Source organism: Grus americana, chromosome 31, assembly GCF_028858705.1.
Source record: "Grus americana isolate bGruAme1 chromosome 31, bGruAme1.mat, whole genome shotgun sequence".
NCBI classification, from domain to species: Eukaryota; Metazoa; Chordata; class Aves; order Gruiformes; family Gruidae; genus Grus; species Grus americana.
Genome location: NC_072882.1, coordinates 2,610,099 through 2,631,645, shown reverse-complemented (window position 1 = coordinate 2,631,645; position 21,547 = coordinate 2,610,099). Strand labels below are relative to the sequence as shown.

The 21,547-nt window shown below is 59.5% G+C and overlaps 1 protein-coding gene across 1 annotated transcript; it reads left to right on the top strand.

The window, feature by feature from the left end:
* Window positions 1-2,787: 2,787 nt before the first annotated feature.
* Window positions 2,788-20,122, top strand: FIGNL2 (fidgetin like 2). Its single transcript, XM_054807226.1, has 2 exons — window positions 2,788-2,927; window positions 17,464-20,122. Exon 2 carries the CDS (start codon window positions 17,475-17,477, stop codon window positions 19,674-19,676), a length of 2,202 nt encoding a protein of 733 aa, XP_054663201.1. The 5' UTR covers window positions 2,788-2,927; window positions 17,464-17,474; the 3' UTR covers window positions 19,677-20,122.
* Window positions 20,123-21,547: the final 1,425 nt, after the last annotated feature.

The following is a 21,547-nucleotide window of genomic DNA, read 5'->3' as shown; positions in this document are numbered from 1 at the left end:
GGAGGGTTTCGGTGCTGCAACGAGGCGGTGGTGAAATAATGAGTGTGGTCTCCACTCCCCGGTGCCCAAAGCTCGCGGTGAGCACCGCAGCGTCCCACTGTGTTGTACAGAGAGGATGCGGGCGAGATCTGGGCAGGGAGTGGGGAAGACGGCGGTTTTGGTCCAGCAGCGGCTCCCCAGACCCGCGCTGAGATTCATCGGGTGCCAAACTGGGATGGTAAAACCCTGAGAGTGCTGGGAGAGGGAGGTTGAGCCCGAGCCAGAGCTGGCCTGGGGCATCAGGCGTGTGGCGCGGGTCCTGGCGCGTCTGGCAGCCCCACGGCTGCGGCTGGGCTCACACCTTGGCAGGTTTTCGATCTCTTACTGTAATTACACACAAAAAATTAATTCCTGGTGCTCTCATCTGAGCTGCTCCCTCCGCTGGTGGGTGAAGATAAGGGACTCGTCCAAGCACCCCTCTGGGATGCACCTCGAAGCAGAGTTCGTTCCTTTTCCTATGGAATGAAGAAGAACCCTGGATGTCCCTCCCGGAGCACCGGGTTTCCAGGAAAAACCAACGGTGGGTGCGGGGCTGGGTGGTGGTACTGGGGGGGGGGGGGGGGCAGTTTTTAGGCATTTTTCCCTGATAAAAAAATTTAGTGGTGGAGATAAAATGGGAACCTCCAGCACCCGGCGGTTTTCTACCAATATTAGAAGAGTGGGAAGCCCCTGCCGGGTCGCTGAGCGGCTTCTGCAGGAAGCTGTGACACGTAATCCCTCTCCTAAAGCTAAGCTGGAGTAGAACTGAGCCTCCAGTGTTTAACTGCCACGTCCACGTGCGCTCCCAGCGCTGAGCGGGGCTCCGCACGTGTTAAATAACGGCTGCTTCTTTGTCACACTCAAATTAAAAAGCACAATGGTGCATTGTTGCAGCTGGGGGGGAGGAAAAAATAGGATTTTTTTTTTTTTTGCATGTAAAGAAGCTGCACTAAGAGAATTCAATGTGGGAGCAAAATGTGCTCGCAGGTGGGGCGATGCTCGGAAGCGGCAGCTGGGAAAGGACCGACAAGTTGCCAGAGTTCATCTCCGTGGGAGAACCCCAATTAGCGAAATTGCATCAAATCGCTCAGGCCAAGAGAAGGCCCTTTCTAGAGCCATCCCTGAAAATATCCTGCTTTGTGCCCTGAGCCAGCAGCGTCTGGAAACATTCCCGTCATGGGGGCCGGGGCGAGGACAACTGCCATGGGACGATGGGGCATGGACCCCTGCCCACCCCGTCCCCCCGCCATGCTCTGCCCAAGCAGGGCTGCCCAGCTCTCAGCTTAAAATTTGATTATTTTGTCCTTTCCAGGCTTTTCTCAGGCCAGCCGGAGGAGCGGTTATTCCCGTGCGCAAATTGCAGCTGGGTTAAAACAAACCACGCACCCGCTCCTCACCGGCGTTCGGGTTTCGCTGCCGAGTTGCGTCGCTCGTGGATTCGGGCTGGTGCAGGCGAAGGCTGCCTGCGGCTCTAACATCCGCCCAAGAACAGGCAACGCTCGCCTGCTCCTGAAAAGAAAAATGTGTCATAATCCCTGAGGGATATGACACAACGTTCATGTGAGGGAAATAACGCCGTAATGTGATTACATCAGGGAAGAGCCCGAGCTGGTTAAATAAAATGAAGCGGGGGTTTGGAGAGCAAAGGCGAGGTGGCTGCGGGGTATTCTCAGTGCAAACTGACTTGAAGAAGGTGAATTTTTGGGCCCGGAGAAGGGGGCGCATCACCCGCCGCCCCAGCCCAGCTGATCCCAGGCTGAGTGAAGACCATGCGGGTCTGGAGAGTTTTCGGTGGGGTGGATAATGCCTTAATAAACGGGTTGTCCTGCGGACACCTCCCATTGACACAGTATCCTTGGGGCAACTGTTTTATTTTTGCACGGTAAACTAATAGTAGGAAAGTATTCCAGGTATTTGGGATTCCTCTGAGCGCAGTTCAGCAGCTGAGGACCCAGCCCACGGTTCCCCGCAGGCTGCAGCTGGGTCCTCGGGGGTGCAGGCAGGGCTGGAGCCGGGGTGCAGGGGTCAGGGTGCTGGGGGGCATGGGGCCGGGGTGCAGGGATATCGGGGGGTGATGTGGAGGGGGGCAGAGGCGCAGGGGGCAAGGGGCTGGAGTGCAAGGGTGTTGGGGTAGCAGGATGCCAGGCGCTGGCGTGCGTGGGTGCTAGGATGTAGGAGGCTGGAGCGCTTGGGTGTTGGGGTGCTGGGGTGCAGGAGGATGAAATGCATGGGGGCTGGGATGCTGGGGTGCAGGGGGTTGGAATGCACAGGCGTTGGGATGCTGGGGTGCAGGGGTCGAGGTGCACATGTGTTGGGATGCTAGGATACATGGGTGCGCGGGCGCTGGGATGCTGGGGTGCAGGGGTCGGGGTGCATGTGTGTTGGGATGCTGGGGTGCAGGGGTCGGGGTGCACGCGTGTTGGGATGCTAGGATACATGGGTGCACGGGCGCTGGGATGCTGGGGTGCAAGGGTCGGGGTGCAGGGTGCCGCGATGCCGGGGTTTCGGCTGCCCGCACCTCCGCTCTGCCTTTGTGCCGGGACGGCCCCGGCCGGGCAGCGGCCCCGGAGCGGAGCCTGTGCCGGCCCCGGCCCCGCTCTCGCAGAGAGGCCGCCCCCCGCCTCCTCCCGCCCCCGCTGCTGCCGAGGGGCCGCTCCGCTCCGCCGCGCTCCGCCCCGCCGCGGCGCAGGGGCGGGTCGTGGGCGGCGGGCGGGGGCCGGCCCCGGCCCCGGCCCCGGCCCCAGCCCCAGCCCCAGCCCAGCGCCGGCCCCAGCCCCAGCGCCGGCCCCAGCCCCCGCCGCCCGCGGGCCGCCGCGCCGCCCCGCATTGTCCGGGCGGGAGCGGCAGGATGCGGCGCCCCGCACGGCCGCCCGCCGCCGGGCTGCGCTAGGGCCCGCCGGCATGAGGAGGTGAGTGGGGCCGGGGGGGGGCAGCGCCGCCGGGGCGAGCGGGCGGGCAGGGGGGCAGGCAGGCAGGGGGGCAGGCAGGGAGGGATGGGGCGGCCCCCGCGCTGCCGGGAATGCCCCCGCTCCGGGCGGAGAAGGCTCCCGCCCGCCCCGTATCGGCCGAGCGCGGGTTTTGGGGAGAAACGAGCCGGATCGCGGGCTGCGGGGGGCCCGTGCTCCCGGTAACCCAACCCCTCCCGGGGGACGCGGCATCCCCCGCCGCCTGGGCCTTTGCCTTTCCCCTCGCTCCTCTCCCCGAAGAGGCTGCGGGGAGCCCCGGGCTGATGACATGAGCCTGCTCGGCCGGGAGCCCCCCCCGGCGGCGGGAGCGCAGCGGGCGGCCCTGGGGTGTGCCCGGCCCCGGCGGCTCCCACGCCCGGAGGGGTGCGCACGGCGGGGGGGACCGTCCGTCCGTCCATCCATCCATCCATCCTGCCATCCGTCCATCCATCCATCCATCGCCCAGGAACAATGCGCGCTCCCCTCGGCCGCTGTCGCACGTCAAGCGCACGCCGGAGCGCTCGCCTTCAAAACAGTCGTGGTGTTGAGGAGCTGATGGCGTTTTTTAATTAGAATCTTTCCCTGAAAGGCCCTTTTATTTTTTTTTTTTTAAAGTGTGCTTTTTCCACATGGGTGACAAAAGGCATTTGGGGAAAAAAACCCAGAAAGGTTATTAAATAGCTTTGTGCTGTGTCTTCCCATGTAAATTCTCCTGGTTTTAGAGACACCGTGTGCAGGTTTACATCATTCCTAGTTTCTCTCTGGGATCACGAAAATGAACGTTAATCATTAATTGGATCGCGAGTTTAGCGACAGACAGATTTCAGGGGTGCGAATGTGCTGAATTGAATTCATTGAATTGAGCGCTCGGGCGCGCGCGGTGTTTAATTTGGATGCCTGGTCTCTGTGGAGGGTGCATGGATACAATAATAACGGCGCAGAATTGATTTACTGATTCCGTGCATGGGAATTGCCGAGGTTTTTCCCTGGTTTCCTTCCGACGCGCTCCCCACGGGTGCCGACGGCCGGGAGCTGGCTGGGTCGCTGCTCCGGCGCGCGGCCGGCGATGACAGGGCGCCGGGTTTGCCATTCCTAGGCTCCAGCGTGCGGCTCCGGCGCCTGTTTGCTCTTAGAGGTGGTTCTGAATTAAACATTTCTGCGGGGTCTGAGGCCCAGGAGTTGTTTATCACATTAAACATTTGTTTTAGCTCTCTTTAGCAGAAGTGTGTTGACATTTTCTCTTGGGGGACTGCTGGGGATAATGAATGGCACGTACTGTATTGTGTTCCTCGGAAAGCCGCGGGATCCTGCAATAACATAAACACCCAGGGCTGAATTCATCCCAGATCTGAGAGGAATGGGCTCGGTGTTTACATCAGTGCCGGTCCGGAGCCACAGCTCACATTTAAAGTTTATTATTGATTATGAAAACATCCCTGTTAATACTTGTCAGATATTTTTTTTTTTAATTATTATTTTATTTTATTGCTGACAGCTGCAGTTTCACTCCCTGCTCCGTGTTTTAGTTGTAAAGCTTTCGCGGAGGAGAAGCAGCGAGCTGGGTGGGTGTCGGGGCTGCTCAGCCCGGGGAGGAGCAGCCGCGGGCTCTCCCCGCTCACAATTCGTTTTCTCTGGAGCGGGGAAGGGTTTCGCAGCCGCCTTTGTTCTCCCGCGGAGCCCCCGCCGCATTCTTCCCTTTTGCCATTATCATTTTGGTTAAACAGAAAGGCAAGTTGTGTACCATATGGATCATGTTATGGCTTATCTGGAGCCGGTGTTTTCTCCTCCCTCCCTTTCCCCCGGCCTTTTTCTCCCTTCGGAGGTCCGGCTCGGGGCTTTAACAGCATCTTGGGTTTGGTGCCCGTTCGACGCGGTCCCGTAACCCAAACCTCTCCCCTTGCGTCCCGTCGGAGTTAATTCCCCGAGTTAAACCGTGGAATAAACGCTGAGAAATCTCCAAAGCGGGTTTCCCTGGATGCTCTGAAATACAGAAAGCAGTTGTTGAAGAAACCAGCGTTCCCAGATTCATGCCTCCGGCCAGCAATGGGCTTCTCCCCCCGTGCAGCTGAGGCTCTGTTTGCCTTTATTTGGGGAGGAGGTTGATGGCCGGGAGACGATCCCGACGCTGCTTTGCGTGTTTGTACAGACGGGTACAAGCAGGGGCCGTGGTTTTCCCAAATCCCCCCTTCAGGCTGCTCCCAGACCTGTATGGAGGCGCCTGAGTAAATGGGATGAAAGTTTTGAGCCCTCACTCCGTGTCCCTCCTCTGCTCCAGGGTGTTTCAGTAGCCCCTGGAAAAAAAAAATTAAAAAAAGGCTGTTATTTTGGGTGCCCAAATACAGATGCGGGAGCCTAACCTTAGGCCAAGGGAGTGGCCGTCGGGTCACTTAATTCACCTCCTCCTTCCCCCACCGAAAAAGTAAACACAAAAGCCTCCGGGAGCATTCGCCTCCGAAGCCGGTATCGCATCCCGCAACAGCGCCGGCGGATTAGAAGGAATAAACCGATTCTGCATGGCACATCATCGCCTCCGTAACGATGGCATCTCTGGCGTCATTAAAAAAATTCCTGGGAGGAATTGCCATGGCTCGCTGGTGTTTGCAGATGCTGCAGACTTGATTCGTGTTAATTATTTTCGCATCCTCTGAGACGAGGAGATATTCCTGAGGGTAGGAATGCCACCTCCAGATTTTTCTGCAAATGGCCAAATATTCTCCTTTCTTCCCTTCTGTCCCTGGTTCTAATGGTTTGGGGCTTCTCCACCTCCCCGCTTTTCCCTCCTACAGCCGGAAGGAGACGGGTCGCGCGTAGGGTGGGAGAAATCCCTCAATCCACCGTTCATGGCGGCAGATGCGGGAGCACCGGGTTTGAGTGCAGATTCCTAAAGGGAATTTCCCCACAGATGACATTAATGCATCTAGAGAAGCGATAGCGACCCTTGCGCGACGCTGACCCTTGCATTTATGCCATTGTAAACACTTTTCAGTTACATTTTTTGAGCTCCAGTGATTCTGTGGCTGGAAGCGGAGCTTTGCCGTTTGACAGGGGCTGTCGGGGAGGCTCCTTTTGTCATCCCGGGGCAGATCCCATCGCATCTGGCCAGATGTCAGCTGGAATTGTGCAGCGTGCAGGGAAGCTTGAGGCTCGCGGCTCTGAGCATCTCATTTGCTCGGCACGCTCCCTTCCTCCGCTCCAGCAGACGGCCCCAGCTCGGGTGCCGGTGAGGAGGGTCCTTCTCTTGCAGCTTTTTAGCAAAATAAAGATGTTTGTCTTCCTTTCGGGGCGTGGAGGGGCATGCTGGTTAATGCACGTGTTTGGCAACTCTGGGGCGCTCCGGTTCCAGAAAGCTCATCCCTGCGGGTGCTGGTGCGCGGTCACTCGCGTGTGTCACCGGGCATCCGGCACTCTCGGCCCAGGGGACATGCGTGCCGGTCGGTGGCACCCAGCTCCCGATCGAATGGAGCTGTTGGGACTGAACCAGACTTCAGTAGCATTAAGCAGGAAAATTCCCGTTGCTGGATGAGCAGCCAAGCAGGGAATAAACCAGTTCTTCCCAGTGCCAGCCCTGGCAATTCCCAGTTCTGAAAAACAGTTTATCCCCTTCGCAAGGTCCTGCCGCCGCAGGTTCGTTGCCGTGATTACTTCTGGTATATTTTCCCGTCGGTTTTTCCTTTAGACTCGGCTTGTTCGCGTGCCGCGGGGCGGCGGGAAGGACTCTCCCTCCCTTTTCTCCCTCACGTTCCTGAGCCCTGAGCGGGATGGTGGAGTTTTTTTCTGCTCCGTGAACCCCAGTTTGGATTTGCAGAGGATGCTGCCGCCCACGCGGGCGCTGCCCAGCAGACCTGCCCGGGGACGGCAGCGCCTCGGCACCTCTGGGCTCGGGTCTCCAGTGGGAGCGGGAGTTGAAAGTCAGCACCGGCTCTCCGCAAGCAAAGTTTATTTTGCTGTGTGACGAGGGTGTTGTAAAATCTCTCTCCTGGCCTTGTGGCCTGTCATCAGCTGAAGTTAACGTTGGTTAAATTGTACAGATTGCTAGCACAATTTTTCCTCCAGTGGTGCATGCCTCGGGTCGCTTATCAGCAACCCCTGATCTTTATGGGGGCCCTAATAAACCCAGCCAAGGCCTCGCAGATGCTGCTGGCTTAGAGCTGAGAGCAGAGCAGGATGCAAATGAAAGGTTTTCTTCCTGGCTCCTTTCTCCTGCCAACAGACAACTCAATCATGGAAAAATCAGGCGTGTTTGTTTAATCACAGTGATGCCGTCGTGGCCTGTGTTGTGGTGGTGCCCGGGGCCCCTCGCCCTGGACCGGGATGCTGGGGTGCACTCCTGGGTGGGATGCAGGGTGGGATGCTGGGGTGCACTCCTGGGTGGGATGCAGGGTGGAATGCTGGGAGGGATGCAGGGTGCCACTCCCTGGGTGGGATGCTGGGGTGCACTCCTGGGAGGGATGCAGGGTGTGCTCCTGGGTGGGATGCTTGGCTGGTGGAGGTGTGGTACCCAGGCGAGTGCTTCGCCTCAAAAGATAAAAGAGCCACTTTTTTTTTTTTTTTCTTTTTTCCCTCAAGAAAGTGAAAACTAATGTCAAGACAAATTGCACTTTAACCCACACTTGTCTTGCCTACAAAAAAAAAGCTGAATAATAGCTGAATAAGTACCCCTTTCCCTGCCCCGGCCGCACTCAGAAGAGGAGCCTGCTCCTCACAAAGAATTTGCTGTGTAAATAGATGAGAGGTGCGGCGGCGGCACCGAGCTGGAGGGGACTCGTGGCATCAGGGGACGCCGGAGCCCGGGTCCTCTCCCTGCGATTAATCTTTCTCGGCGTTGCTTTAGGCCTCCGAAAAGCAGCGGGACCGGCTGCCGGGCTGCTTTGTCTGCTGCCTCGGCTCTGCTGGGGCGAAGCGACGTTCCCGTCCGAGGCTCTTTCCTTTGGGGAGAGTCTGCAAAGCACTTGACTCTGCTCCCTGTGTCCCGCTGCCTCCCGGAGCGGGATAATGTGGGTGTAATTGATGGCGAGAGGACTAATGGCTGCAGAAATGTGTAATTAAAGGCCAGGGGTGACGTGCTGCGAGGCCGCGCTGCGCGCGGGAGGTTAGGGAGGTTGAGTGTGTTGTGAAGGGCTCGTCCTGCACGTCCCGCCTCGGGAGGGCAGGTCGCCATGCTCGGGGCGTCCCACGTGCCCGGCACCGTGTGTCATCGGGGGGGACACAGCGGGCTCCCCGGCTGACCCAGCCCCGCACGGGTCCCCACGGTGGAGGTGACTGGCACGGATGTAGGCGTGGGGGTTTTCTTACCCGTGCTGGCAGAGCTCTAGCTGGATTTGGAAGTGCCAAATCCCTGGGACGGGTCCCATCCTGCCTCCCGTGCCCCCCGGTTCCCAGAGCATCGCTGCTCCTCCCTCCAAACCCTGAACCAGGCCACGTGTTGCAAACATAAATCTGCTGAAATGCCAACGTGCCGTGAGCAGGTTGGACTTCGCCAGGACCTGGCAGCCCTGGGCTGTGCCGCAGGGATGGGGTGATCACTCCAAGCCTGCGCTCTCCCTCCCGGGAACGCCCCGGGGCCGCAGCCCTATCCCCCGGGTGGGTCGGTAACGGCGATGGGCAGGATGCTGCACCCAGGATGGGCAGGATGCTGCGGCCCCGGCTCGCGTGGGGCTCGGTGCCAGCGTGGCCGTGCTGTGGTGAGGAACACAGGAGATGTGGTGACGGGCACGCTGCAGCTGCGTGGCATGGTGTCGGCCCCGGCCGGCTTCGCACAGGACGACCCTCCCGGGGGGAGGAGGACGATGCTCCGGTGCTTGCTCAGATACCGGTGCGGGCGGCACGGCCATCCGGGTGTTATTTCGGTATTTCCTCATGTACGGGAACCTGCACAGTCCCTCCGCTCACGCCACTGGCGAGGACACGGTGACGCTTCTTCCCGTCAGACTTTGCAGCCTCGCGCTCTTAGAAAAACAGGGTTTAGCAGCTGTAGTGAAGTACCAACACCACAAAAATAAATCAGGAGCTGCAGATTTAAAGATTTATTGCAGATGCCACCAAATAACGCGATTTAAAAGGCACCTTTTGAAGCATTGTTCCTATTTTCCACTTTAGGTGTTGCGGATGCACGGGGTCGATGAGAGCAACACCCGTGCAGCGCAACCTGGGTGCTCGGCCGCAGACGCGGGCAGCGCTCGCAGGAGTGAATACCTGCTAACCTAAAGATATTGCCATTTGCATCTTAATCGCCACCGGCTCGAGCAGCGGGGCTGTGCCCAGCCGTGGGGCCGAAGCTGCCGGCTCCGCGCGTGCGGGGCTCGGGTCGCAGCGTGGCAGGTACGTGCTCCAGAAATAACATCGTTATGGATCTGACCTTGGGCTGTTCATATCCTCCTCCTACAAGGTGATTACTTTTTAATGAGTGGCTGCTGAAAAGGGAGGAAAATGAATTATTTCTGCCATAGGATTAGCTCTAGGAGACAGGAGCGGCGCTGCCCCGATCGATAAGCTCTCACACGGAGCCAGCCCGGCACCAAACTTCTCCCCAGTTTCCCGGCGATGCCTTTGCCGTGACGCTGCTGCCACCTTATTCTTCTTTAACCTTTTTATTTTTTGAGCAGCAGCCCTGTGGCGGCAGGTCGAAACATCAGCGCCCTGTGCTATGTAATAATAGATAATTGTAATTGGCTTATAATGGACACGTATCTCTGCAAACTCCCGTGGGAGTCGTAGGGGCGGCCGCTCCGAGTGTGGCATGCGGGTCCCCAAAGTCGGGGTCCGTCCGCCCATGCAAGCGCGGACGTACGGCAGAGGGGAGCCGCAGCCTCGGGCGTGGACGAGGGCAACGGTGTCAGCAAAGAAAGAAGCCCCAAAAAAAGGGAACTTCTGGAAAATCCATTAGTGAATGGAGTGCGGGAGGGAGCTCGGCTTTTCAGGCTGCTGAGGCGGTGTTTAAAAAAGAATCTGCGAGTCAAAAGGCTTGTGAAAACAAAAGCCACTGAGAGAGGCCTCCCCCAGCCCAGCTCCGGCGGGGCTGGCCGGGAGACGGTGGAGCTGCGGGTGCTGAGGGCAGGGCAGGTGGTCCACAGGGGACGGGGACAGGGTCTGTCACCCTGCAGGGTGTGTGACGGGGACACGCGGGGACCGCGAGAAAGGAGATGCAGAAATGATGGAAAAGAGGAGGTTTTTGCTCAAATCCCTGTGGAGCGTGCTGCCTGGCAGGGCGCCGAGGCGGAAAATACAACCGCGTTGTGCGGTGCTGGATAGGGCTGGGAGGCTCCCCAGAATTAGAGTTAATTAAGATTGATTCGTTCCGTGGAGGAGATGAGCTGGAGCGTTGCTGCTACCGCTGCGGACGGGCTCTGGTGCGCGGGGCGAATTATCTCCCTGCTGCAGCCCGGTTCCCGCGTCCGCCGCAGCCCCCGGCGCTGACCCCGGCCCAAGGCCAGATGTTGGAGAAGATAGACGGGGGCTGGTGGCTCCTGCCGCGGCTGCTGCCCCCGGGGCGGTTCGTTACTGGAGCTTCATCGGGAAAAACACCCTGGGAGGAGAGGGCTTGGGCAGGGGTGGGGGGTGCCCGGTCCCTGGGCCCCTTCCCGAGCTGCAGAGCATCTTCTGCATTGAGTGACCTTCATCCAGGTGCTTGTGGGAAGATGAAAGGTAACGACAATGCTTTTTTTTTTTTTTTTTTCTTGGAAAAATAAGTAATTTAGAATAGTTTTCAGCCTTCTGGGGTTTATTCATCTATCGGGGTTTGTAAACCCCCCCCTCCCCACGCACATGGTCTGCCCCAGGCGTGCACAGCGCTGGGTGCGGATCGGACCCCGTTTTCCCCGGGGTGCAGCAGCGGTCCAGCAGCCGGGCTCAGCGTCTGGCCCCGTAACACTTTGGCTTTGCTCCTTCTCGTGGCGTTGTAGTGCAGATCCCAGGAGCTGCATCCTTCAGGCATCCCCCCGCCACCGACACGCGCAGCATCACGGGTCGCCCGGCTGCCGGCTCAGCGTTGGCTGGGGACCGGGGGGGTCCTCAGAGGAGCATGGTCCCCCAGATCCTCCTTCTGTGGGTTCAGGTGGGGTTCATCCCTCTTGGGGGGGTTGGTGAGGTGGGTCCTGATGGGTTTCAACAAGTGGTTTTGAACGGAGCAAGGTCAGGACAGGAAGTTTTTCAGAGCGGCCTCCATCTGTGTGCTGGCAGCACGTCCTTTGCTCAGTGGCTTCGGTAGGCGCAGAGCTGGAGATGGTATAAAGACGCCTTCAGACTGTTTCTCTACATCCCGCTGTAGACCACGTGAATATGGATCTGCAAAGCCAAACTCTCCGCAGGTAGTTTCGCACGGCACGTTTCTAGATGGGCTTGAGGAGGAGATGGCCGTGCTCACGTCTGTGCCAAGCCCAAATGGGAGAAGCAACGGCCTCGCCTTGCCGTGTCCTCCAGCCTCCTCATGTCCAGCGAAGTCCCGCTGCACGTGTTGTGGGACCTGGAGCTTCGGGGCATGCTCGCCACCCTCGCTGGCTTGGCTGTTGTTATGCAGATTGCATGCAAATTGGGTCCGTTTGACCTCTTGACCTTTTTATGGGGCCACGTCTGTTTGGGGAGATGGTTCTGCTGATTAGAAATGGATTTTCCTCTCTAATGTAATCCTCCGAAAATGAGCTGGGTCCAACACCGGGCCCTGGGGAGCTTGTCTGGCGTCAAGGAATGAAATTTTGGTGAAGGGCTTCGGTCCCGACAGGGATCTGAGCAGCACCCAAGGGCTGTGGCCCTTCTCCAGGGCAAGCTGAGGTTTCTCCTGCACCTTGAGCACCTGCCCAGAGTTGACCTTGAGGGGTGGTGGACTTCAATGACCTGAACGCTCAGTGCTGCTCTTGCTAAAAACTTCCTTCCTGCCTGAGAACCGTCCTTCAAGCAGTGGTCTGGTGGAGATCACGGCTCGAACATTTCCCCGGGGAACGTCCTACAGCAGACGAGGTGGCTCTGGGCAGGACAGCGTCTGCTGGAGGAGAAGCGACGGCGTGGCCGGGAGCGGGAATGCCGTTGGAGGGAGCCACGTTTTGCACGCGCTGAAGCACGCCCATGGCAGGGAGTGGGCAACACGGTGATGGATTCATGTGATAATTAATCTTGGGGAATTAACGTTCATCTCTGAAGCACTGGAGGGAGCGTGCTGGTGGTGTGGTGGTGGGGGTTGAGCCAGCCCCACCTTTCAGTGGTTTCTAGACCCAAATAGCTCAGTTCTGTCCCGTGTTCCTGGGGTGGGCGCAAGGCTGAAGCCCAGATCTCAGCAGGCCTGAGTGGTCCATGGGACCTGGAGACAAGCGATGTTCAGAAAAATATAAATAGCAAGAAAGAGGCTGATTCTTTTTTTTTTTTTCCAATTTTTTTAGGTCCCTTTTATTGCTTCTTTTTCTCCCACCCATCTTATATTGAAAGGCGGAGCAGAATTCCTCAAATCCACTAATTGCATCAGCTCGTTATTAATAATATCTGCATTTTATTGCCATATCCCCTCAACCCGGGGATTCCCAGGGCCGCGCGCCGTGTACGGTTTCCTCCCGGTGCTGCGTAGCCGAGAGTTCCTCCTCTCGCCGTGACAGATGGGTGATGCTCAGCTGCTGCCGGGCTGAGCGGATCCGTATTAATTTTTCATTTGCCGGCCGGGTGCTGGAGCAGCACAGATGGGCGACGGCCCGTTGGTCGCTCCCGGTTCGTGCTGGTGTCCAGCTGCTCTGCACTTGATATATGAGTGGACAGAGCGGACGCCGGAGCCTTCGGCTCGCGCTGGCCGGGGCTGAGGCTGTTTCTCCTGGGGGTGGGGAGAGGGCACGGTGGGAGTTAGCCTAAATCCCTTTAACATATGTACATTGACCCTGCTCTGATTGCAATACCATCCTTCGCTTTGTCGGCACCCGTTAGGAGGGGACAGGGAATGTGGCGGACAAAGAAACGCGGCTCCCCGATGGATTTGCCGAACGACCCAAATTTCCCTCGGAAAACTTGATGTTTGCGCTCTGGCGGCGTGCCAGGCTGCAAGAAATCGGCTGCCCCGGCGTCAGTCTGCGGGGAGGGCTGGGGGATTTAAACGTCTCGCCCTTTATAAATGCTGCCAGGTATTGCGCTTGGGTTATATCGCGTCTAAGCGTGGCTTCGTGCTCTCCTTGCCCCGCTCCTAGCTTTGGGACCAGCTCTGTCGCTGGCGTAAGTCGCTGCTGGGCTGTTTTGCCTATTCTGGACCCGCCATGCAGGGATTTACTAGAGATGAGCGGTATCTAGCTCAAACGTGTGTATCCGCGAACAGAAATGTTGCTGTAATCTACAGGATTAATGCTAAGACAGTTCTGAAACATTGCCCCAACCCTCGGGGCTGCAGTGAGTGTAAATGGAGTATCTGGGTGTGTTATAATTCTGATTTATAGCTGCGCTGCAACTTCTGGTAATGCTGTTGCACTTTGCCTGCTCCGCTCTTAGGAGGCAGGGATGAACCCCAGCCCAGGACGAGGCCTCATGAAAAAAGAAAATGTCATTTTTCCGCCCCCCGTTCACTGGGCAGACTTGGGAGAGTCTCTTCTCTCCTCCTGTATTTTTTTTTCTCAGCTTGCCTTTAGCCTTGAAGACATCGCCGCGGCCGCTGCAGGACCTGGAGCATCTCCGCGCGGCTGCAGACAACTCTTAGTGCCGCCAATCCGGCTGCAGCGGCGAAGCTCCGGCACAGGAGTTGCATTGACGTGAGGCCGCGTTCGTGCCGTGGGTGCTCGGTCCGGGTCCTTGTCTGGACCCACCTTTTGGTGCTGGTAGCAAACTCCAGCGCAGAAGATCCAGCGCGCGCAACATCCCGGATATGAGAAGTCTCGGCTGTGAAACGGGACTCCCGGCATCCAGGTTCGCTCCCTCTGGGCTCAAAGCCTGCACGGCAGAGAATTAAAAACCTGGGAACTCGGGCAGCCCCTGGAACCCCGATGGGCTCTCCCTGCCCGGGAAGCTGATGGCATCGGGCTGCGCTGCTGCGGGTAACTGTAGGGATAACGAAACTGCTCGACGTCTTTTGAGAGAGGCGTAAATCCTCCAAGCTGGCCGCTCCGCAGGACAAGGAGCCGTCGGCGTTTACGCCAGCGAGACGGTGGCGGTACGAGCAAAGCATCGCGGAGGCGGCTTGCCGGCTCCTTCCTGCACCGGGAGCCGAGGGGCGGCAGCGCCCGCTCGCTCCCAAGGGCTGGGATGCTTCCGTGGAGCAGTGGCGGCTGGCCGAGGGGTTGTCGGGACACAGCCAGCGCTGGGGGGCTGCGGGTTGCTCCCTCCGGGGTGACCTCCTGCGGGGGTGGTCCCTCTTCCCGGGGTGCGGGTGCTCGGGGAGTTTGGCTGGATTTAAACCCCAGCTTTAGCGCATCCTCAGCTCGAACGTGTTTGCTCTTACGTACTCCCTCTCCTTCTTTGCCCTCCAAATCTATTCGAACCCCCGTCCTGATCCCCCCAGGGATGCCGGACTGCTGCAGCCATCGGCGTGCGCTGCCTGGGGGTCACCTCTGGATTCGCCCGCGTGGGTTTTGCCGGGAGTTTTTATGCACTGGCATTAGCGACAGGGGCACGTACGTGGGGCTGGGGCGCGAGCACGTGAAATACGTGTACGCGTGTGCGTGCGTACGTGGTCGGCTCTGCGTGCGAGGGCTGCGGGTGATGTATCTGTGCTCCAACAAAGACGGCCTGCGCCAGGATGCTGCTTGGGGCAGCCCTGCGTCCCCGCAGCCTCGTGGCTGAAATCCCCCGGCGAGAGCTTTTCTGGGGGGGGGGGCGGCGGGAGGGAGGGAGCGCACCCCATCCCCAACGCCGAGCCGTTGGACACCCTCGGCGGTGCGCCCCGCTAAAAAGCCCCCGAACAAAAGCCCAGTTCAGAGTCGCTGCTGAATAGATTAACAAGATTTCCATAATTAGGGCGGGCGGGAACAATAGGATTCTCCCCTGCCCAGCCCCCCCTGCCCGCCTTTGTCTTGCGCTGGGGATAATGGGCAGCAGCGAGGGTGGGAACCGGCCCGGCCATTTGGTCACTGGACAGTAATTTTCTCACACTGCCAAGGGGAGCATTGAAACATCTGTCCCGCTCCGCCGCCTCATTCACGTCCCATTTCAAACCCCTGACAACTTCTCCCTGCCCGCCCGCCCTCCCCCTCCACTTGGTTTTCCAGGGTGCGACCGGGTTTTTCCGGGGGGTTTCGGCTTTTCTTCTCCCAAATGCATCCCGTCTTTAAAGGGGTTGGGTGGAGGCAGCTTTGCTTCTCGGTCCTTTCGCGCTCGGCTTTGCTTTGGGGGCAGCAGCGCTCGTGCAAACCCGTGCCCGTGCATCCCCCCCCCAAACACACACACCCCGGCCCCTCTTCTCGCAGCGGTTTCGCCGTTTGCCATGGGACCGCGGCGCTGGCCCCCCTCTTGCAGGCTCTTAGAAAAGCAATTCCCATCACGGGGCTCGTTTGCACGCCCCGGTTTTTAGCTGGATTCTGAGCAGCGGGGTTCGGGTGTTGGTGTCGATCCCTGTGATGGGGAAAAGCTGGGCGCTCCTCGGGGAAGCGACCGCCGTCGTGCAAGGTTTGCGTCTGTCCTCGGGGCGCGTTGTCCGCGGAAATGAAGCTCACGCTGCCTGGTGCTGTATTGCAGGAGAAGACGGACGCGGAGTTGCTTGGGCTGCGGGCTGCTGGGTCCTCCCTTCTCCAGGAGGGATGGGTGAGGGCGTCTGTGCTGCCGCTGAGGGTGGCCGCTCCCCGGCTGCAGAAGAAACAGCCTGGAAATGCCTCTGGGATTTGGTGGTGACACCTCGTTCCTGCCGTGCCGCTCCGCACCGAGCCCCGTGCCATGGTGGATGCTGGAGCAGTCGGCCGCTTCCCGAGCGTCTCCCCAACTCCTTGAGCCCTGGGCATTTGCAGACTGTATTTTTTTTGGGGGGGCAGAAGCAGCTGTGGTCTGCACCCCGTGCACCGCTGCTGTGGTCTGAGCAAGGATGGAAACCCCTGGTGCTTTAATTCCTTCCAAAAAAAAAAAAAAAAAAATTAAAAAAAAAAGTCTTATTCCTTATGAAGTCCTCCAAAGCCTCATTCTCCCCTTTAATAGCGTCTCAGTGCCTTTTGCTCGCAGGCAGAGGGAAGGGCCCCCCACCCCCCATCCCTCTGCGCCCAGCCGGACCCCGCGCACGGCTCGGGGAAAATCTGCGGCGGGAGCGCAGGTTTGTTGGGCAGCGTCGTCCTTTGTGTTTGTTAAAAAGGGCCCTTTCCCGCAGGCTGTCGTGCCTGTCTCTGGCCGAACGTTTATCTATTGGGAGCACTTTAATAATGGCCGGTAAATGCAGGGAGGATGCCGGATAAAGCCACGCAAAGCCGCCATTTAAATCCTCTTGTGTAAGTTTGATATCCAAAGTGGAAGTACAAATGCCGTATAAGTCAATTAAAGCATTAAGTAATCTAATTGCGCTGCGGTCACAAAGTGGCTTAAAGGCTGAGCGAGACGAGCGAATGGCGCACAGGGTCCCCTCCTGGCTCCTGCTTTAGCCGTCCCCCCCCGGGGCTTTGGGCAGAAGGGGGGGACAGGGGGACCCACAGCGGGGCGGGGGGGGACACACGCTGCCACCACCCTCTGCAGGCGCTCGGGGGCTGCCCGGTGTTCGGGGGCCGGAGCAAGAGAGGGTGCCGCCGACCTCGGCATCCCCGCGATGCGGAGCCGTGGGGTGACAGGGATGCTGGGGGGGGACACGGACACGGTGGGGTGAGCGGAGACCCCTGGCAGGTCCTGCAGAGACCCCCGGGATGCGTTTCCCACCCGTGGCCCCCGTGCGGGGTGGGTCCGGGCACGGCCGTGGCCTTTCTGTCTTCCCCTTGGCCGAGGAAATTGTTTTGGGGGGGGCCGCGCACAGCCCGTCGGTACCGGCACCAATGCCGGGGGGTGAGCAAAGGGATGTCGGCAAAGGCTGGTGCTCAGCCCGGGGGGTGTGTGTGGGGGTGTGTGGGGGGGTGTGTGAGGGGTTGTGGGGGGGCGTGGGGGTGTGTGCAATGCAGCCCCGATTTCCATGACCACCTGGCTACACGCTATTAATGTGTTATTAATATTACCTGCATTATAATTACAATATACTCTGCTCCAGGTGGAGCATCTCGGGGCAGGGCGTCCCCGGGCTCCGCGTGCTGCTGCCCGGCGCTGCGGCACTGCCGACGGCACTGGAGGCTGCACCCTTTGTGTCGCCTCGGCTCGCCCTGGTTTGATAACCCGAATGTTTTATTCTGTCGGATGACGTGACCAGCAGAACTTGAGCTCGCTGGCTTCTCCGAAGTGCTCATGGTTGCTCCTCCTGGGGGATACGTGCGCTGGTGGTGGCGGTCAAGGGGATTTTTGCACGGCGGGTGTGTAATTGAGAGCCCGCGTTTGCAGTCCAGAGGTGCAACGTGGTGCGGGTGGTCAGGGCCGTATGGCGGTTTGGGAGATCCTCGGTGCCGAGCAGCGCTTGTCCCTGTTTCGCTGCTCTCATGCCGCGCTGTCCTGTGCCCCCCAGGTCTCTCGAAGATGCACTGGTCACCAGAGCATGCCCAGTCCCTGAACCAGTGGCCGGAGCAGCACCTCGACGTCTCCTCCACCACCTCCTCGCCAGCCCACAAGTCCGAGCTCTACCCCAGCACGCGCCAGCGCTTCAACTACGCCTGGGCCAACGACGACATCTCCGCGCTCACCGCCTCCAACCTCCTCAAGAGGTACGCCGAGAAGTACTCGGGGGTGCTGGACGCGCCCTACGAGCGCCCGGCGCTGAGCGGCTACGGGGATGGAGCCTTCGGGCCGGTTAACGGGCAGAAGGGGGACGGGGAGCCCTGGCCGGTGGCGCACGGCTCCGACAGTGCCTACCCCCTGACCCCCATCCACGATGGCCTCCCTGGCGCCAAGGCTGTGGTGCCGCCCGCCGTCCCCCCCAGCGGCGGGGCCATCGGGCTCGGCGGCTCCCCCGTGGTGTCTGCCAACCTCGCCGATCCCATGTACCCCGGGAACTCCTGCGGAGGAGCCGCCGCCGGCTCCGGTGGGCTCGGGTCGTCTCAGGAGTACCCCTCAGGTTACGGTGGCACCTACTTGCCCTCCGGCTACTGCACCCAGCCGGCATCAGCGCTCCCCCCTCCGCACCCCCCCGCCCTCCATGGCTCGGGGCTCCTGCAGCCCCCGCACCCCTCGCCCGCCCTGGTGCCGGGCTACGGCTCCTCCGGCCCCATGTACAACTACGCCGCTGGCAGCTACCCGCCGCAGCCGGGCTACGGGACCATCCACCCGCCCCACCCCCCCGCCTCCTACCTGCCCTCCGGCATCGCAGCGCCCACCCCCATCCCAGCCCCGCCGCCTGCCACCCGCCCGCCCGGGGTCCCCGGCTACGGCTACCAGGGTGCCAGCTTGGCCCCCCTGGCCGTGCCGCCCCTCGGCACCGAGGCGGTGGGCACCCTGAAGAGGAAGGCTTTCGACATCTCCGGCGGGGAGGATGAGGAGGAGGGCAGGTACAGGAAATACAGCTACGAGCAGCCAAAGTCCCCCTACCCCATGTCGGACAACGGCGAGTGCCGGGGCAACGGGTTCGGCGGCAGCACCGAGTCCCCCCAGGTGGCCTTCAAGCCCGGGAAGCAGCCGGCGGGAGCCGGGAACGCTGAGGAGCACGCCGGCAAGTACGGCGGGCAGCCGATGAAGAGTATGGTCTCGCCACCCTACGGCACCGGGGACGCTCCGCTGCGGCCGGCAGAGCCCTTTGAGAAGTTCAGCCCCCCCCTCACCAATGGGGAGCGGGCGGCCGAGCCGGGACCCCCCTTCCCGCTGCGGCTGCCCCCCAAAGCGCCAGTCTTCGGCAGCCCGCCGGTGGAGGAGCAACCCAAGAACGTTGACCCCTTGGTCTTGGAGCTGGTGAACACCAAGATCGTGGAGCGGGGGCCACCCGTGCAGTGGACGGACATCGCCGGGCAGGTCTCCGTGAAGGCCGCCATCGAGGAGGAGCTGGTGTGGCCCATCCTGCGTCCCGGCGCCTACACCGGGGCGAGCCGGCCGCCCCGAACCATCCTGCTGTTCGGTCCCCGCGGCACGGGGAAGACCCTGCTGAGCCGGTGCATCTCCACCCAGCTGGGCTCTACCTTGTTGAAGCTCAGCGGGACAACCCTGCTCTCCACCTGGAAAGCCGAAGCCGAGAAGATCCTCCAGACCGTCTTCTTCGTGGCCAGCTGCCGGCAGCCCGCGGTGGTGCTCATCACCGAGGCTGAGTCCTTGCTGGTGGCCCGGGCCGGCGAGGATGGCAGCCAGGTGGGCAACCTCAAGTCCCAGCTCCTCTCCTACCTGGACAACGTGGCTACCTCATCCGAGCAGAACGTGGTCATCATCGGGACTACCTCCCGGCCTGGCAGCATGGACGAAGCTTCCCACCGGCGCTTCACCAAGCGGTTCTACATCTCCCCGCCGGACAGCATCGCCCGGCGGCAGATCCTCCATCACGCCCTGGCTCAGCAGAGCTCCTGCCTCAGCGAGCGGGAGATGGCCTCCCTGGTGCAGCACACGGAGAGCTTCTCGGGCAGCGAGCTGGTCCAGCTCTGCCAGCACGCCGGGGCCACCACGCTGCACGGTTTGCCGGGCCAGATCCAGCCCACCTCCTACCAGGACTTTGAGAAAGCGTTCTGCAAGGTCCGCCCCGCCGCCTCCCAGAAGGAGCTGGACTTGTTCCTGGAGTGGGATAAAATGTACGGCACCAGGCACTGACGGCGCGGCGGCGGCGGGATGGGGGCTCCGGTTTTGGGACTTGGCCGATGAACGCAGGGTTTGGTGGGGCCGCGTCGGGGTCTGCGGGGGCTCCGGTTCTCCCCCCAGAGCCGTGCCGGGGCAGGAGACCCGCGGCCAGCCCCGACGGCAGCGCGACAGCCCTCTTCTGTCCCGCTTCGGGCTCGGCCGGGCTTTTCCTCTCCTTGGTTTTCTGGAAGCCATCACCCACTGAACTCAGGATAACCTATTTATTATTTTCCCGTTCGTCTGTCCCTGGACCAGCGACGCAGCGAGTGGGGCTGGAGGCGCCTCGGGATCCGGCTTTCCGGCATCGGATGCACGAGCTCCTCCGTCTACCCAGAGGCTCGATTATTATGGGATTTTTTTTTTTTTTTTAATTTTTTTTTTTTAATTGCTTTTATTGTTCCTAACAGAAATACCTCGGGCGTCTTTTGAGCAAAACAGCCCCCTCGCACGTGGCACGAGCAGCCCGGCGGCGATGTCCTTGATTGGGGGGGGGGAACGGGGAGGGGGGGACACAAAACCAGGGGGTTTTGGAGTAAATGCTGTAGATTGTTTAATATACTAGACTTGGGGTTTTTTTATTTTTGTAAGGTATGTAGTATTTTTTTTGTTTGTTTGTTTGTTTTTTTCCTTTTAACTACTCAGGAAAAGAATTACCTCAGAAAAAAAAAAAAAGAATGTGTTTTTAAAAAAACCTCTTTTTATCTTCTCGGAAAAGGAAAAAAGAGATTTTTTTTAAGAGTTTTCAGACCTGGGACAAAGCTGCCTCATGCATTTGCTTCCAAAGGGGGTGGAGGAAGAAAGGAAGAAAGAAAAGAAAAGAGAAAAAAAAAAAAACAAAAACTTGAAGCTGTTACAAAGATGAAAGTTGAATGTATTTTGGGTGCTATTCACGTATATTATGCCATAATTTTATTTTAATTTTTTTTTTTTTTTAACATTGTTATTGTAGCATTTGGTGGAGTAACGTGTCTTCAACGGGAAATGTATTAGTGCCGTAGTTCGGAAGCTGTCGCTAGCACCACTTTTTGGATCAGGCTGGGTCCGTCATCCTCCAGCATCTCCCGCCACATCCCGGGGCCCAGGGGTGCTGGGGGGGGGGAACGGGGACACCCAGCGTCGGTTTTTGCACCGGGGTTGGGGCCGCCGGCGGTGACGATGCTGCCGCGAGGGCGTGGCACTCCCTTTTCACGCAAAATAAGGGGGTTTTGGCTTCCCACTGCAGTCGCCACCTCTGAGCACTGAGAAGCCCTGGCAGAGGCCACACAATTTGGGGAAATCACTTCCCCCCCCCCCCCAAAAAAAAAACCCCCTCGAGCAGGGCTGAGCGTGGGCTGCGGGGCACAGCCCAGCTCCCCCCCCCCTTGCTGACCACCGTCGGATGCAAAGCTGGGTGCGAACCCACCGCACATCCGCCTGACACCCTCCCCCCCCAGCTTCACATCGCTGGGTGGGGTCGTGGCTTTTTTTTTCTTCCCAATTAAAAAAAAAATTATTTTTTTTTTTTAATTTTTTTTTTTTTTTTAGAGCTCTGTATCATAGCAGGGGCGGCAGCTGCTCCAGGGCTCCCCAGCCACCCACTGGCGCGGGCACAGCCCCCCCCCTCCCCATAACCTCAGGGTCTGCGCACGCAGAGGGGACGCACCCCTCGTGGGGGGGTCCCCCCCCCCCGTTATCGCAGGAGCGAGGCGTCCAACAGCTTTGGGATATTTTCCCAGGTTTTTTTTTGCAGTTTCCCATTTTAGCAGGCAGCTGCCTGCATGCAAAGGGCATTACCCCCCCCCCCCCCCCGCCTTCCTCCAAAAAGTGGTACTGGGTTCCTGAAGACTTTTAATTATTATTATTAT